The 18,707-nt window shown below is 37.5% G+C and overlaps 1 protein-coding gene across 6 annotated transcripts in view; it reads left to right on the top strand.

Annotated features, from left to right (window-relative positions):
• Positions 1–18,707, top strand: part of ESR1 (estrogen receptor 1) — a 209,006-nt gene that overhangs the window by 136,431 nt on the left and 53,868 nt on the right. For all 6 annotated transcript variants that reach the window (XM_068938694.1, XM_068938693.1, XM_009668702.2 and 3 more), the window contains one exon: positions 15,066–15,401. In XM_068938694.1, the coding sequence (XP_068794795.1) occupies positions 15,066–15,401 (336 nt within the window). The remainder of the gene's footprint in view (positions 1–15,065; positions 15,402–18,707) is intronic.

Genomic DNA, 18,707 nt, shown 5'->3' with positions numbered 1-18,707 from the left:
GAAATGCTTTACAGGGCCTGGGAAAAGAGCGTGCGCCTTCCCCCCACCCCCGAACACAGCAATATTACGAAACTGAGCCGTTAAAATGGCTGGCATTTGAAGAATATTTGTATAGTGGAAATCATGAAGGGTGGAAGGGAAAATTTAGGTCACTAAGCCACATTCTCTGTTTTCAAGGTGTGACAGGGTCCTCAGAAAAAACTTACAACTATTTGCAGGGACGAATGCTAAATCATTCAGTTTCTAAGAGTGAACTAACTGATCAATAAATTCTTGTACTCCCAGTTTCACCATCATTGGTACAATGTCGGATCTTGTTTGATCTAAGAAAATAATAATTCATGAAAAAGTTCCCACTGTCTCTCAGAAGGCTGTAACTGGAGAGACCAGTAGGAATGTGTGCATAGTGCAACACAATGGAAGTATGTTAAGAAAGCCCAGGAAGGGAGAAAGGAAGAAAACTACCTGATCTGCGGCACTATCATCTAACTTCTCAGTGGCCACTCACTGTGGACAGGCTCAGGCTGCCATGTAGGGAGGATGAAGCTGGAGGAAGAAGTACTGGGAAGTCTCATCTTCTCGTTGCTCTTGGGAGAGGACAGTCATATATAATGAACAGGAGTAGGAGAGATGTGGTGGTAGGAGGCAGCGTGGGAGGGTGAGTAGCCAGCTTCAAAAGCTCTCTTAGAGGCGTTCTTTCCATCACGGCAAGCTTACATGTTTCAGCTGTTACCTTAAGAACGTAAGGATGTCTATACTGTTTCATACCAAAGGCCTGCCTAGCCTACTATACTCTTTCCAACAGTATCTACAAGTAGGTGCCTAAGAAGAGTAACAACAGGGAGATCATGTATGATATATGTCCTTCTAATACTCTGCCAGTCTCCAAGTATTTTTAACTTGGGGTTATTTTTGAGCTGGATATGTTTTGTCTATTTGTTAATCCTCAGTAGATCTCTCTTCCAAGTGCCTACTTTGGCAAGGAGTTGTACAGGTCTGCTGCAGAGTGTGTCAAGAACCACCTGCTTTTGATTATTCTGAACCTGGCTGCCATTAGCTTCAACTGATGCCCCCTGGCTCTTTTATTGGATAGGGGGGTGAACAACTGATGCCCCCTGGCTCTTTTATTGGATAAGGGGGTGAGCAATCAATTCCTATCCACCTCCTCTGTGCTACTCATGAGTTTGCAGGTCTCTCTCATTACTTCTTTTCTGTCCTGAACAGTCCTAGTGTATTCAATTGTTGCATGTATAGACACCTTTTGTACCTTTGAGCATCCTTGTGCTGCTTTTTTCAGCTCTACTATATTTTTTGAGATGATAGGACAAGAACTGTAGACAGCTTTTAAGGTGTGGGTGAGCCAGGGATTCACAAAATAGTATAAAAGGAGTTCTGTTCTGTTTTCTGTTTCTTTATAAATCCTAACATTTGCTTTGCTTTTGTGACCGCTACCGAGCATTGTGCTACATTGTGTTTTCAGTAAACCCTCACAAGATTTCACTCCTAAGTGGAAAGAATTCCACAAAGCCAACTCAGAGACTTATCAAGCCAAGATTAGTTTTACCCATGTGCATCACTTTACATTAATTTGCATTGAATTTTATGCTTTATTTTATGGTTCAATCATTTCAGTTTTGTAAGGTTCATGAGCAGTTCTTCATAGCCTGTGCTCATCATTTCTGACCTGATATCTGTGTCTTAAAAGCAAATGTTCTCACTTCCCTGCTTTAACTCCTCCCCCCCGCTTTCATTTCTGAATGCGCTGAATGGCACAGACTGGCACAGAGACCTCTGCATAACATTGCAGGGAACTGCAAGATTCCCTTTATTGGGAGAATTAACCATTTACTCCTAAGAGATAGATTCTTCTACATTTTAGTCAATTTATGCCTACACAAATCTTTCCTCTTATGCCATTATTGCTTTTCTTTTGAAGGGTTTGTCAAAGGACGTTTTGTAAAAGTCTTTTAGATATCCAGGTAAACTCTGTCAGTTAGATTGCCTTTGTCCACGTGTGCGTTGACCCCTTCAGAGAACTCTTAAGAGGTTTATAACGCAGGAATTCCCTTCGCAAAAGCCATGCTGGTGCTTCACAAGACCATGCTTCAGCAGCTGTCTATTCCTTATTATAATCTCTACTGCTCTGCCCAGTACAAATTATAGGCACGTAGATCTGTTATCTTCTCAGAATGCTTTTTAGAGATTGGTGTCATATTTGTGACTTTCCAGTCTTCAGGTTTTAAGGTGGTTTTAAGCAGGAGATTACACACTATTTCTGTTTATTCAGTTTTCATCTATATTTCTTTGCCCTATAACTCTTAAGTGAATATTTTCTGATATTTGAGACTTGTTAGTGTTCATTTTCTTTTTGACTTCTATCCTCTTCAGCTGTCACTTCAGTTTCAGAAAGTTCCTTTGCAGCTCCCCAAATAAAGGATTCCTGGCATGGAAACTGCCAGAGTTTCTTCCGTTGTGAACGCTGACGTGTAAAGGATTCACGTGGCTTCTCTGCTGTGGCCTTTTCTTCTCTGTATGCTCCTTTAATACTTCGATCATCAGCTGGGCTATAGACTCTCTGGCCCTTTGAAGTACGCCTTCTTATTTATAACCTCTTTTACCTTGCTGCATACATTTTGCCTTTTATTCTCAAATATTACCTAGTAGTAAAGCGGACTTTGGTTTACTAAATGGTGGACATTCCTTCCCTTTGGTAGTTTTCAGCATCATTATGATGTGGTAGATTAAGCTAGAAGAGTAACAAATTGTGCAGAAGAGAAAGTGTTGCCGAGCACTTTTGAAATACTCCTTGGACACACTGTAAGGACAAAGCTACAGGCTAGTAATGCTGCAGGCTATGGGGGTGTATAGCGAAGTGTCAACAGTCTGTTATCATCTGGAGTTCATTGGCAAGTAGCAGAGCTGAGGAGAGAGCGCCTCAGATTCAAGGGTTACTCCTGACTGGGCTGTTTACTGATCGCTGTTGGTACTAACAATAATTGATCAATAGATCTACCTTTTTATTGCCTTCTTCCCCTCAAAAACCCCAAAACAAAAAACAAGCCCCCAAACTCATTTTCCTTCCTGCTATATATTTTTCTCCCTCAGAGGTGGCCACAAACTACTGATTGGGAATCCAGCGCAGTTGTATGGATCATGAACTGGCTGAGGCGGGCGGCACGCTGGCAGAGCAGGAAGCTTTCCACTGGTGTCCGTCCGTCAGCAGCATTGCATTCTGCCCAGTTCTCCACTCCACTTTCGCACTCTTGATCCCCACCCTGAGTTTTCTCCTCCAATTTGTTAATGAGCCTAGCATCTGAATGTTGTGAGCCTGTTTAACCTAGGCGTTCTGGTCTTTTCCTGTGCACGAGGCTCTCCTTTCCTGTAATGATTCTGCTAGCCCTGCTCTGTACCTGTTCCTGTTTGGAGCCACAGCAACTGTGTTGTTGAAACGGGCAAAATTCCACAAAAGGGAAAAGTCTGCATTACCGGAAAGCTAAAAACGAGGGAGAAAACCTTCCAAGCTAAAAACTCATTTCTGAGCAGACGGTTTTTAAGTAGGAGCTTCTTCCCTGGATAAAAGTTACTTATTTTGCAAGTTAGCTCCAATAAGGTGTGAAAGAACACTGATATGAATGAGAAGCTATTGCTTATGTGCCTGTTGCCTAGAAACAGAGCTCCAGTTCTCCAGCTCTGGCAGTTACGTTGCCTTTATGTTTTGACTGTTGTCAAGTTTCCAGATCTACCGTGTTTCCTGTCGTATAAATGCTTGAAATGCCATCTGAATGTCTGTCAAACATGAAGTGGATGTTATTTGCTGAGCATTGACAATTGTGAAGGTTCCTGGACTGCTGCACATGTACCGTGACTCGTGTCCTACCACCAATGTAGAGGACAGGCTTTAATGGTTCATTGACTTGTTCTTTTCCTGGACTTCTTAATCTCTTAATCTGATAGCTTCCGGTAAAGTAGTAGAGAATCTGAAATTGGAATGGAATGAATAGGGGTTTTCCTGGTACCAGTAGAAAACGACTGTGCTGGTCACTCAAATTGTGACTGTATGAAATTACTGATATTACAATCATCTTTTGTTATTATGTTAAAAAGCCTTTGTGTTGACAGAGAAACACAATATGTAAGCCAAGACTGTATCTGCAGGTAGCCAGGCTGTTTGCTTGCATCAGGGCTAGCACATACTAGAAACAGAAACTTTTTGTGTGCCTAAAAGCTTTGATTTTAATTTGAAATCTGTGTCAACTAAGTCACAAGATATTCGTGCATACCAACATGAAATTGGTAGGGTTTACCAGTGGTGATCAAGGTGTTGTTTTCAGTTTTCTCACCATGCGATTTACAGTCTTTGTACCCTTGATGTTACTTTTTTGTTCTTTGGGAAGTTAAAATTATTAGGACTAAAAGATGCCTGAGATTTTCAGATGTAAATATTAAAAAATATTCTTATAACATTTGAGTGCACAAGAGTTCACAACTTTATCACAGCTATAGCCTATGGCAAGTTATATATTTTTCTACTCATATGATGTGTCTGATGATATATATCATAACTACAACAGAAACTACTAAAAGTAGATTTTTATTGTGGAACCAGTATTACTTTCTGAAGGAAAAAAAAATCCAGAATACATCTGAAATCTGTTTCTATAAAGAGAGAAAAGTGACTGGTTCTTTCTGTCAAGGCACTGCCCAAGAAGGGAGGGATGGATTGGAACGTCCTTCAGAAATGTTCGTGCAGTATAAACTCAGCGAATTGTGAGGATAGGATGCAGTTAGCACTTTACAGGGAAAAGAGATGGGGATGTACTGACTGCTATAGTATAAAACAAGTGTTTTATGAAGATAGACTTGTTTGTTTCAGTCCTCACCCCCCCAAAAAAAAAAAAAAAGCTACCATCATATCTTCTTCCCTCTGAAACAAGAATGATATACTAGAAAAAAAGATAAGAGGAGTTAAACGGAATGAAGTCCTTTGGCACTGCAAATTTATAAAATGATTAAAAATTCTGCAGACAGTCATAGAACCTATTTCCCACTCCAGTAATTAATTATGTCCCAGAAGCATCAACTAGTCCTTGTCCTCCCATTCCCCCATGTCAGTTCTGTTGTCTTCCCCCTTCAGGTATCCATCAATTCTGTCTTTCTAATTTTTCCAATTTTCCCTTCTGTCTGTTCTGCTTTTTACTGTGGATTCTTAGGTGCTACAGTCCTCTCTTCCAGGGCTGGAAGGAGAAGCTGCAGAGCAGACCCTTGAAAGCTGAGTGTTACAAGGAGAAAGAGGAGCAAAGACAAGTTTTTTCCTTCTCTCGTTCTCTTGCAAGAATCAGCCCCTGAAGTGGGATGAGAGCTCTCACTAGTTATCTTTTTTTTTTCCCCCATATACTCCCCCCAAAGGCAAAACAAAATCTTACTTAATTGTGAATGCATACATATAGGAAGCATATGCAATAAGAGGTAAAATTCTTTGTTTACAAAAGGTGAAATGAAAACTCCTACTTCCACTAGACTCTATATGGCATTTTCTAGGATAAAATACTATATTATTCCATTGTATGGACCTATAATTCTGAAGTGAAATCTGCTGTTTTTTTCTTTTTTAACAATATCTGGGAGAGATTACTATGCTTTTGCGCATGTACTGACCGAGAGCTATGAAAATAATTCACTTCAAAAGTGAATGTATTTTTATCAGCTTCTAGATTTCTTGAAAGAAGGTGATGACTTTAAACTCTCTTAGTTTCACCCTGAGAGTTCTTCTAAGCTTCAACAAGAGTTGGGTTAACGCAGTTTTGCTGAATGGGATATGCTGAGAAAAATACTGCAGCTGCAACATCCTTGTCACTTATCGCAAGGCAGGAGATATTGGTCCCTGAATAAATTCCCAATCGGTGTAATTACGTTCTGCCTACTGAAATTGTTCTGTAAAATACAATAGTCATATCCTGTCCCAAATTAGAACGTAGTGTTTTAGATGATTCGTGTGTCATGCGATGACAGCTACGCTTCAGTTGCTGGAAAAGCAACGTCTGTGTGTGACATGTATAATTGTGAAGCATATTAATAAAGTATATTAATAGTTGATAAAATATTAATAGTTGATTAAAGCTGCAAAGTCAATTACTCAAATGTTAGAAAATACAGGGATTAGCAGTGTGACCTATATTGAAGAACTTTATGATATTGTTTTATTAGTGTCCTTTGTACTCTGTAAACTTGCAAAGCTTTGTTTCTATTGCTGCTGTTAAATATGCATCATGATACTAGTAACTGATTTTTGCAGGTTTCTGTGAAGTGAAGCATGGAGATATATTTGAAACAGAGATTTAAAGAGTGTCCAAAGTGTTATAGGTTGTGGACACAAAAACAAATTAGCACAGAGCAGAGCTATAAGCTTTGCCAATAGCAAGAGCATGCCAATTTTATATTATCCTCTGGCATCCCCTCCTAACTGTAAGGTAACTTTCCCTTTTCAGTGCTTTATATTTCCTTAGACTCCCGTGCAGGTACTGCTGTGTAGGAGTGGCACAGGGGCTGTAACCACAGGGACATAAGCGCTCTGCAAGTCCACGGCCTTGCTTATGTGACGGCATGTCTGCTGACAGTCATCTTTCAGTCCAAATTTGATAAACCAAGTCTGGTCCTCTAAAGCACTGGTTCCCAATCTTTTTGTAGCTAAGCTTCACTTGCAAAAAGTCCCCAGTCTGCCTGGTATTAGGTACCTTGCTCAGGGATGATCTCTCACCTTTTCTGAGAGAAGCATCACAGATCCAAGAGAGTTTATGTTTGTGAGGCCATGCTTCACACATAAAGTACTTGGAGCCTTTGTGCTGATTGAAAACCATAGATACAGATGGTCAGGAAGTGATTTACTGAAAATCCAAATACTAAGATGCAGTTAGAGGGCTAGATTTTTCATTCAGCCATGTTTCTGAGTCACTTTATTTGTTATTTGTGGACTTTTGGAGCAGTTTTCATTCAAAAAATATTGGGGAATGGTTGTTCTTTTCTGCATTTACAGGTAAACAAGATAAGGTTAAACTCACAGTTTAACTGAAAGTTTTATCCTTCAGAGAGAAGTACTATTTGTAGAAAATAACATTATTGTAGTTCTTCCTTGCAGTTATAGGAAAGCTGTTCAGAACTCCAGCGTAATTGAAATGGAGCATGAAGAGACACGTTGATGAATAGGCAGCAGATGAATAGGCTTTACACTGACAGAGAGATGCAGTTTCTAAGTGATTATCCACCCCTTGTGTGTGGATGTGCGGAGTGAATGTTGTGTATGCGGGGGAAGGAGAAGATGAAGATCTTTTGCATGAATTGTATCGTGTTAATGAAAATAGCAGGGCAAGTGTTCCCAGTACCAGGTAGGTGTTCCAAACATCAGAAAAGGCAATATCTGTCAAGTTTTGGACTTCTAGAGTAGCAATGGAGCAACTGAGAAACATACTGGCTATTTGAATTTTATCAAATAAGCAGGGCGTTTGCACTTTTAGTGCAACAAAAGTTTATTGGGTTTTATGAAATCCCTTCCCTCTTGATTTAAACTTATTATTATAATTTTAAGAAGCACTGTGCTGACAATATGCTATGCAAACAGTAAATATTCTTTGTTTGACAGATATTTCTACAAAATTTCTAATAATAACGAATTTAAAGAATATTATATAAAGCAGTCTATAGGAGATACACTTTAAGTAGAACAGAGTTTGATATGAAGAACAATTGTACATATGTCTGTAAAATCTAAAAGGCGTAATTCTACGGTTGACACAGAGCAAAACAAATTTTATTCTGTTTATTCTCCTCCTTTTCCTCTTGTAAATATTTTTAAATATTTTATATGATACAGAAGAGAAGACGACAAAAAGGAAAAAGCTGGCTGTTGGATGACTGAGATTCAGTTTTCATGCAGTGCTTGGTAACTTAGGATTTCTTTGAGTAATCTGGATTTCTCTGTTTTGTTTTGTTTTGTTTTTTCCACCTATTTTCTTTTTTGGTCTATTTGTTCACCTGTTTGAAAATGCTAGTGAAGTACTTCACCTGGTTAAAGTTTAGTTCCACAGTCTGCATGTAATTTAACTACAGATTAGGTTCTCCTGACTTCCAGGAGTATGTCATTGCTCAGCAGTTTTTTGGCCGTGTGGGCTGGAAAGTGATCACAGTGGACCACTAGAAGATGCCATGAAGCAAAACTACCCTTCAAGTTAGTTTTACCTTACCATATCTAGATGACTGACTAAATTTAGAAATGTAGTTTTAGAAAGCTGGCTCTGAAAATCTTGACTTCTGTAGCTTTAAAACTTCTGTTGGAAATTTTTTGAGTTCTTTTGCAAGACACATAGTACTTCCATTTTTGGTAAAATAATGTTTTTCATAATATTTTGGCAATTCAGGTTCCTTTACTGGCTGAATTGTGGAAACAAAGTTAATGTATTATATTATACATTATATTAATGTATATTTAAAAAAACTTACAGGATCGTTGCATTTTTTTGCCATAAAATGGTAGCTTGATAGAGTTGTCCTTTTTGGAAATAGTGACCATGCGTTATAATTATTACTATTATTTTTTTAACTAAGATAAAATTTGATTAAACTGAAGGAAATTTGGAGGCACTTACATTTTTCAGAGAGATATGCACTCCTATTTGGTCCAAGAAAATGAATAATAGAATCACTATGTTGCTTCTCCATCTAGGGGATAGTCAGAGTTAGTAGTAATTTCTATAAATCTCTGATGAGTGCGATAGTTCTACAGATTCAAAGACCTTTCTGTCTGTAGTCATAAAAGCTGCTGATGTGATGCAGAAGGAATGCACTGTCTCCCTGAAATTTTTTTTTTCAGATTTGGTCACTGTAAAATCAAATGTAGGTTTCCTAGGTTTTTTTTTTTTTTTTAATCCTGAAATAAAAATATAAAACTAGATTAGCATTGGGCATTTTCTCCAGGTTCAGAAGCTTAAGCTCAACTTTGCTCAATACGCTACTTCTCTTCAGAGTAAAAAAAAAAGCCAGTGAGAAAATTGCAGATGAACTAAAAATTAAACTATTGTTCCCATTTAGCATCTAATTGATTTGTAAGCAGCTAAACCTTCTTACCCGTGCCACCTCCCTCTGTTCTGTCAAATGTTATCACCTCTTTGTTTTACTGAAGAATGCAGACATAGAATAAGTAGGTAACAAACAAAATCCTCTACCACCTTCCAGTAATATGTGGCATAGACATTTCTTAAGTCAAATGTACTCTATTTGCATTTAATAACCCTTGATGGATTTTTTTTTCTTCCTCAGATTTAACCTATAGCTTTCTAATGCATGCCAACTTCTAAACTATTCACAAGCTCAGCTTTTGTCTGCATGCTGTGAAAAAGAACCTCTTTTATTCTGTTCTGAACCTTCCACAGGGTAGTTTCATTTGGTGCCATCTTGTATTAAAAGAGAAGAATGAATAATCATTCCTCATTCATCTCCTTGCTACTCATGATTTTAAAGGCTTATGTCTGGTTCTGCACACTGAGCAATCCTACTCAATTTAACTGTTTCTTGCACAGAACTTATTCAATACTCTGAATCATCTTTCTTGCCTTTCTATTATCCCTTTTTCAGCTCTATTATATCTCTTTCTGAAATGGGAACTATAGAGCTGCACATAGCATTCATTGTAGTGTGCCTCATGGGTTAATAAAATCCATAATTTATACTGATGCTTTGTCCTTCCTTTTCTGGTCATTTCTAACATTATATTTACTCTTTTTTCTTTTTAACTGACTTATAAGATGCTTTCACAGCATTATTATAACCCCAAGATCTTTTTTCTGAATTTTGTCTGGTCAGAGTCCATCCACGTGTGAGCATGTTGAACGGTATAGGCCCCAACAAGGATCCTTGTAGGATTCAAGCTGGTTTTAATAATTTGTAGTTCCCTATATCCTTACCAGAACCATTGTTTAAAAGTTCATACCACATTTCACACCCTCCTAGTGCTGTGGTCCTGAAGCTCTTTTAAGTGATAAGTACCATCACCATTATATTTTGGTTGTTTCATCCGTGAGTTCCTTTAGGAGCCTTTGAGGGAATGACATCTCATCCTGAAAGCTTATTTCTGTTCATTTTGTCAGTCTGTTATATTAACCCCTTTTACTAATACTTCAGTTTGAGATGTGTTCTTCAGTGCGCTCTTATAAAGACGGCTTGTGATACAGAAACCTGTGTTTGTTCAGAATTAACAGACACAAAAAGCTCATTAAATTTTTCCGTTCTGGTATTATCTTTTACGACCTCTCTGTATATAGCTTGATTATCTCTTGGCTCTCCAGACTCTTTAGCTGTCTGATCCTGATGTGTTTGAAAAATTCATTATACCTTTAACCTTTTTTTTCCCCCCTCTCATTCAGACACAAATTCAACTTTTTGAAGAACTGTTTTGCTTCTAATAGTCTATCATACCCTACTGCTTAGCTGTACCTGCTTCTTCTTGGTCTTCCGAAAGGTTTTTTTTTTTTTTTTTTTTCTTTTTTGGTGGACTTCCTATAAGCCTCCAAAGTGGTGTTTTCTCTTGTTGAAATTCAGTCCTCCTGGCTTTTGGGCACTGGCTCTTAAGCTTATTATGGACCCTCTTAGAGTAGCTCTTTGACATTAAGTTTGAACTTGATTCAGCACAGAGCACACAATTAAGAGCTGCTTTTTGTCTTGTGTTCTACAGCTGGTAGCTCTGTGAAACAGTCATTTCCAGCATCTAAACTTCTTGGCATGGTATTATACAACACTTACATAAAATAATCATGAGTTTCCATTAATGTAGCTTCTCCCTCATGTATTAGTCACTTTTTAACTGACATCCTCTTAGCAGTACAGATTTCCTAGAAAAGATTGAAATTTCAATCCATCATTTTTTTGTTACTTCCAGGTAGTATGTGGCATAATGAACTTATGCGTGGCCTACTCTGTCTTGTATTTTTTTTGTTCCCTGCTATTAAAGCATACTGTTAAACGTTTTCCTTCCCTTACATTTCTGATATGCCTATTCTGTCAATATTTTTGTTTAAAGGTAATCATTCCAATCCCTCCCATTGTACCGTTGACTTACAGCCTTGTCCAGAAGCATGGATTCATTTATTAGATTTTATTAGTTCATTCTATTTCACAGTGCCCTATTTAGTTTGGACTGTTTGTCCTAAATGTTTTTCTTTATTTCTTTTTTTTTTTTTTTTTGTCAGCTATCTTTTTCTAGAGGATTAAGAATTTTTATTAATTGACGTCTGGAAGACGTGTCCTTCTCAACTGCTTGTTCTTCTATACTTGTGATCTTTTCCCCAGTCCCAGCTGAAAATTCCCTGTTAACTTTCTCATTAAGTTCTGGGTGTAGTTTAAATCACGTTTTGTTGAAGTCTTTCTATTCAGAATCCCTCTGTTCCATCGTTTCCCCAGTTCCTAATGAGTCTGAGATTTCTTCCTTTCGTCATTTTCTCAAACAGACATTGAAACTTTACTGCTATATCTTTCCACTTAGTCCTCTAACTGATTGCTAGAAACATTTCAGTGAATACTACTATGGAGGCTCTTGTCTGTAAGTTTGTACCTAGCAGCCTATATTTTGCCTTCAGAAACATCTCTTCTATGCTATGAGTTTAGTTTAAAAAAATAAATTAATAACGTATGTGCTTATGTATTAAAGCAGCTTTTGATTTCCTCTTCGTATATATGCCTATATAAAATGGAGAAAAAAGAAAACGTTAATTTTCCGTAGGATTGTTATCACTTGATATTCAGCAGGAGGACAGCTATTTAGTTAATTTTAAGTTTAGAATTTGGTTATGGTTGGTATGTAAGGTACTAGAATTCCATTAAGAAAATGAAATTATCAAGTTGGGGGTGAAAAAAAAATTAAGCAGTTTTTGGTGAGAAACTCTCCTATGCCTGGCTACTTCTAATATATACACTCAATCAACCCTGTATTTTCTCAAGACCTATAGTCATGAAATGGTCTCTCATTCTGGAAGTCCTATAACCTGAATGTTCTTTGAAACAAGGCATTTCAGGTTCAGTTCCACTACCCTGATCTTTTGTGGTGATTTGACTCTTCTGTTAGGACATCGTAGTATAGGCAGTTTAATCAGGTTATTATTATATGTCTACCAGTATTTTTCCTGTGTTGACCTGAATACCTAATTTCTGTCAAGCATTGACTTGGAATGAAGAAATTATGGGATGGAGACTTCTGTTAGAATTTGAGTTACACATGACAGAGTACTAACAATATGCTCTCCTAATGTGCTAATGTTCTGCGCTCTCGCAGAATATCTGAGAGACTGGGTTTAGTTAACACTGACAGCTGTAAAAAAATAGGCATTTTCTTTCTATCCTTGGGATGAACTTATTATCTGTGTGCTTAACTTGATTTATAAAATGTTTTTGACTTACATGCTCATCATAATGGAAAAGAAATGTACTAAAACATCTCAGACATTCATGTTAATATTGTACTCATTACTCTTTACAATTATTGGATGAGCAGCTGTAGAATTTGGGATGTAGCAAAGTTAAGAAATGATTTAGTGTGTATGAACCATGTGGCTTTTGTTCACATGATTATGTCTGCACGTTTCACAGGGTAATTTTAATTCAACATTATTGCGGTGATATAAAGCATACAGCAAAAAGTTTTTTTTTTAGGAAGAGACTTACTACTGAGTAGTCTGAAATAATCTACCAATGAGAATAACTCTAGCATGATATTTTGCCAAAATAAATCTTGTATTTTTCTTAAAAGTAAAAATCTTCCCCTCCTTTCTGAAACAGAAACAGTTTTGGAGTGAGGAAAGTTGGTATCAGTAAATGAAAAATGGGAGCAGCAATCCACTGAAGACATTTGGCTTACAAAACATTAGTTTAACTAATGGCGAAACATAGAGAGGTTAAGTAGTCAGGGTGATGAAAGATTTATTGAACTCACTCTATCTGGAAAGATTAGTAGAATACATTTAGGAGGCCTGCTCGTTTTTGAACAAATTAGAATCAAAAGGCTTCATCCTAAAGTATTAATTCCAAGACAATACCACCGTGTTTAAAAAAAAAAAAAAAAAAAAAAAAAGCATTCTTATCTAAAGATCCCCAGTGTTCTTTGAGTCTGGAAAATAACATCTGCTGAATGATCCAAAAGCTGTTCATCTGAGCATTAATATGAAGAAATACTGGATTTGAGGTAGAGGTGCTACTAAGATAAATTGGGAACCTAGGAGTTTAAATTTTGGTAGCATGAAAAAAGCTGAGGAAAGATTGTGTTTTCCATCCCCCCCCGCTCCTCAGAAAGATCTATATTGACAGATTTCAAGTGCCAGCAGTTCTCAAAGATGTTTTTTATTTTTTATTTTTTAATTGTTCTCCCTCCTCTGTTTCTGGAACGGTTTGTCTCCTTCTTCTCTATATGTCCTTATTCATATTTTAGTTTTGAAACTGGACTAGCACTGCTTTTCCATATTGTACAAGAACTCCAAGATACTCCCCATGCCCAACCAGCACCAGCAAGTGAGAAATGAGGCTGAGGAAAGTGCTACCTGCCAGACCCTGCCTTGTTCCCCTGCCATTTTGAGGGGGATAATGTGTGTGATGCCATCTATGGGGGGCTCAGTAGGTGAAGCTCTGCTTTCCTAATGGAAGGAGATCAAACTGAAAATTATTGCCCCTTTTTTTCTGAGTTTCAGAAATGGGAGGTTGGATGTTGCCTAGGGACATGCTGTAAATAACAGACATCTAATCTGGAAGGCTAGCTTCTTCATATCTTTTCTCTGTAAGAAAGTGAGGGGGAGAAAGCAGCTGTGGCCTAATGGCTACATTTGTAAAAGTACATAAACCACCAGGTGCTTTCTTCTGCCTTGCTTCTGCCAGGAATAACAAACTGCAGGTACTGGGGGGAGTGGGATGGTCAGTGCTTGGGTTGCCCACACAGAGCAGACTCTGCTCCTCCACACAGCGGCGATGAGATTGCAGCTTGGGCTGCAGATGAGCTAGTCCCATCATAAGCTGCCTTCTCCTTGTGGCTCACCTCCTCATGTGTGTTCCTTATGTCCTTGTCCCACACCCCATTTGATGATAGGTTTTTAACTCAGCCTCAAAATGCCTGTGCCTGTGCCTCAGAGCCAGCCTTAATCTTCCTTTTATGGTTGGAGTCCACGTGGGCTTTATCATTATATTTTTCTTGTAACCTTTCCACAAAGAGAGATTTTGTTCTACTGTAAGGTCTTAAGGTCTTATGTTGTTGTTCTAATTACTACAGCTGATTTGATAATATCCCAAGGTTCAGGGTCATACACCGCTAAAGCACATTGCAGAAATGTAATGACAAAGATAGTTTTTGTTCCAGTTGTTACAGCCTTTTGACAATAGGTCTCCTTCATTAGATTCTGTGGTTGCAATTATCTTCCCTTTCCTCCTCTTACTTCTGTTTATCTGCTTGTAGGGCAGTCTTTATTGCCATATAAGATCATTGTATGATGGAAACTATTTTGAATAGTTCTTATGCAATTATGAAGATTACATGGCCCTCAGTAATAGCATGATGATTAGTTAACATAATTGGCGAACTTGAGCAAAACATTCTTGTATAATTGTGGAAGGCTACTTCTGTGATCCATCTGGCCTGCCCAGATAATTAAGTTATCGTTGATCAATCATTGAGGAAAAAGACACAGCAGGTAGTTGCATGCTAGAGGTTAGGACATTGAAGTTTTGTACTGTAAGGAAATACTTTTTATTTCCAGTTACTGATTTCCTTTTTGGGGGGAAAGTAGGTACACATTGCCACTGGTCTAGAGGCATGTTTGAGCCCATTTGATCTGAACTATATCAAGTAGAGCAGTATTCGTAACATTTTTTAAAAATAATTTTTCTTCCCAGCCACTGATGTAAGATTCCATATGTAGGAAGGATTCTTGACAAAATAAACAAGGAGTTAATTCTACATTTGCCTATCAGTAACATCTGCTGACTGGCTGAAGCAATATATATGTAGCGTATGCGTTCAAGGAGTTGATTATATTCTTGTGTGTCCCTAGGAATCCGTAAAGACCGCAGAGGCGGGCGAATGATGAAACAAAAACGTCAAAGAGAGGAGCAGGATTCCAGGAACGGAGAGGCTTCTTCTACGGAGCTGAGAGCTCCCACCCTTTGGACAAGTCCACTTGTGGTGAAACATAACAAGAAGAACAGTTCGGCCCTGTCCCTGACAGCAGAGCAGATGGTCAGTGCCTTGCTGGAAGCTGAGCCACCCATAGTTTATTCTGAGTATGATCCAAATAGACCTTTCAACGAAGCCTCTGTGATGACTCTGTTGACCAACCTTGCAGACAGAGAATTAGTGCACATGATCAACTGGGCAAAGAGAGTTCCAGGTAAGGAAAAAAAAAAAAAGCCCCAGTGGACTGTAAAAGGCTCGGTTTGACAAATCGATTAAAAAAATTACATCTACCATTTTCCAATCTCCACATAAGATTTTTACTTTGCTAATTTCACACAAATTGTTCACGTAAGTACAAATGCATAAAAATATCACAAATTTCATGTTATGTTTGTTGGCAGAAAGCTATACGGCAGTGAAAGTGACTTTTAAAAGATTTATTCAGGAAAATCTATTTGCCCTAAACTATAGAATGTGGTACAGTTTGGGGGTTGCAGATCCTATTTTCATATAACAGACAGCAAAAGTCAAGTTCAGCAACAGATTAGCAACAGCCTAATTTAAGCAATTTGATCTAGCCTAATTACGTTAACTGTTTAGACCCCTTTGGAAAAAAGGGTTGCTAAGATGTCTGTAATGTATGCTGTAAAATCATCATCTCTACTGATCCCATAAGTATTAGTATCTAGTCATTATGTAGTTTAATTGCCAGGTTTATCTTGTTCAAGCATTCTATCTGCCTTAAGTTTCATGTCTGGAAACAGAGAGATAGAACAGCAGTTTTTTATGAAAAAGTTTTCCTACTGAAACTAAATGTTTTTATCTTAATCATTTTGGTGCATGGCAGTTGTTTAGCTTTAACCTCTCATTTCTAGAAGGGAATTTTGGAATTGAGGGAAGTATAGTACATTTTTGGTTGACCATCAGTTACACATATGCTCATAATCTATTCTTCAATGTGGTTTAATTAATTAATGCCAGTAAAATGAGAGAGTAGTTTCATAATTAGCCTAAGTTCACCATTTTTTAAAGTTTCTTTTTATTTTCTTTGCTGTATTAATTTTCACCTGGATTGGTTCCTGCCCTGGGTAACCACATGGTTGTCTGAGCACTAATGCTATCACTAACGCCAGACAAGACTGAGCAAGTTTCCTGTTTGGGCAGGATGCTGTGCTTAGACTGGCTTCATTAACTTAATTATATGTTGTTCTAAGTTAAGTTTGGGGGCTATTTTTAACCTGGATCATTTCACTGACCCTAAGCCGGAAAGTTTCTCCACTTTTCCATTTAAATAGCTAGTTTAAAAGAACCACCTGAGATTTCCTTCCACAAACATCACTTTCCCGTCATTCCTAGATTTCATAACTGCTTCAACCCAAATTTTAAAGCAAATGTGTGGGACCAGCTGGTCCAGAAGACGTTTCTTGGTCACAGAATAAACCTTTTCCTGGTCTGTCGTGACTGAAAATCAAAGCAGTGAAAAGATTCATTAATTCATGTGAAATGGACTAGTTCTCTTGGATCTATTACTACTTATGGCATTAAATGCACGTATTGCAGTATTGCAGTAAAGTGCATGTATTGCACAAGTGGTGCAGTTGGTGTCAATTCAAGCAGTATGATTGAGGTATGAATAGACATTTTAAAAGTCTCTGAAGTTCACCAGAATTGAAAGTTACTCATAGGGCAGTCTGGGGAAGATTATGTTGTTAATGGAAAAGCTGTTCTGTGGCTAAAACACAGAATTAAGTCTCCAGGGCTACTTGTCTTAAATTAACATGTAATTATTTATTAAAAGCATGCTGTGCATGCTGTAGTTTTAGCTTCATAGTAATACCAGTATACATGGTAATTTAGACTTTGTAATTCATTGAAATTCTAATCTCTTAAATTTCTATTGTAGGCCTTTTTTCATGAAAATTATGTAGCTGTTTTTACGAAGGGATGTGAGAGAACACTACCACAGCTTTCACTCACTATTACAGAGTGCATTACCTCTACATCATTACCTAGGTTATGCCATTTTCCTGCTGTCTTTCGTTTAAACCTGGCAAGGCTCTTCCTGGTAAATCAATAACCCATAAAATCTGAGTCTTTTCCAGTCCTCATGGGTTCTCTTTTTACCATTTTTCACATGTCACTTTGTGGGCTCCAGCTATGATCAATGAGAACCTGTGAGTGTTTCGTTTCTCATCGTATCTCATAAGAAATCACGAGTTGCAGTGGTTAAGGCCTGATCCAGAATCTGTTCAAGTCCAGAGCAGTTTTTCCTGTTAATTTATACACACTTTGGATCATGCCTTCACAAAATTCTTTTTAAAAATAAAAATGTAGTCTATAGTGATTAAATCTATTCATTAACAAAACAGGTAAATTCAAATGACTTCTCTACTGATTTTACACACATACTTAATCTAATTCTGTTAAAATCTTATTAATTTACAACCAATATGAATATGCTACATTCTAAATTCATTATGCTACCTAAATCTATTCCAGTTGGAAACGTTTGTCTGCTATGACATTTGATTTGGATAGTTAATGTAATTAGTCAAAATGTGTTTACATGCATAGCAACTGTGTTAGGGAACTCAGATCTATTCTTTATTGTAATTAAGCTACTTATGATATCTCCATAAAACTCCTTGTCACAGGATGATTTCATCTGGTAAAGATCAAAAAACAGCTTGCTTTACCAAATACACTTTTATTTCTTAAACAGTGTTCTGAAATCTGAAAAGCAAACGCATACAGTTATCAAGTATTTGTGTATATTCTGTCTATTTTACATTTAAATAAAAGTGTCTGTTAAGTGCCAAAATAGCTCTTAGGAAGAAATTGAGACAAATGACCTACGTATATACATGAGTAAGTACTCTTACAGGTGATGTTTGGTATAAAATGGGTGAACTTGGGTCAAAAAAATCCCTTTCCAGCGACAGTTTGATCTGTTAAGCACCATATGAAAAATCATACTGAATCGAAGTCCTAAAACAACAGAGACAGAAGTATGATTCGTTTGGGGGTTCTGAAAATCGTGTTAGCTCGACACCTGGCTGGCTGGGGTCATGGCTTGAAAATACTGTATGCATGTCCAAAAGCAAACTTAAAGTGTTTTAGAAACTTAATTAAAAAAAAAAAAAGACTGAAAAAGACTGAGGCCCAATAGAGTCTCTACAATTAGATTCTCTACAGGGTTTTTGGAGTAGAAATTTTTGACCTAGCTTTAAATCGTTTCTTGAATCTGTCGCTTGGTCCTAGCAAAGGTTCAGTGTCCTTAGCACCTACTTAATCTTTAGCACCTTTAGCAGTCCTTTAGCGTTATCAAATCTTAGAAGTGCTGATCACCTTTCAAAGGCAGAGCCTTTGCTTAGACTGTTTGCCTAAGGTTCCTTCTGCTGGAATGTACAGGCAATAACTGTACTCCAAGAGAAATGTGTCAGGTAATATAAATTATATTTTCACTTCTGCTGTGTGTTGCCTTTGAATACTACTTTATTCCTAAGAATTATGTAATACT

Source organism: Struthio camelus, chromosome 3 (genome assembly GCF_040807025.1).
Source record: "Struthio camelus isolate bStrCam1 chromosome 3, bStrCam1.hap1, whole genome shotgun sequence".
Taxonomy (NCBI): Eukaryota; Metazoa; Chordata; class Aves; order Struthioniformes; family Struthionidae; genus Struthio; species Struthio camelus.
This window is presented reverse-complemented; position numbering and strand designations above follow the sequence as displayed.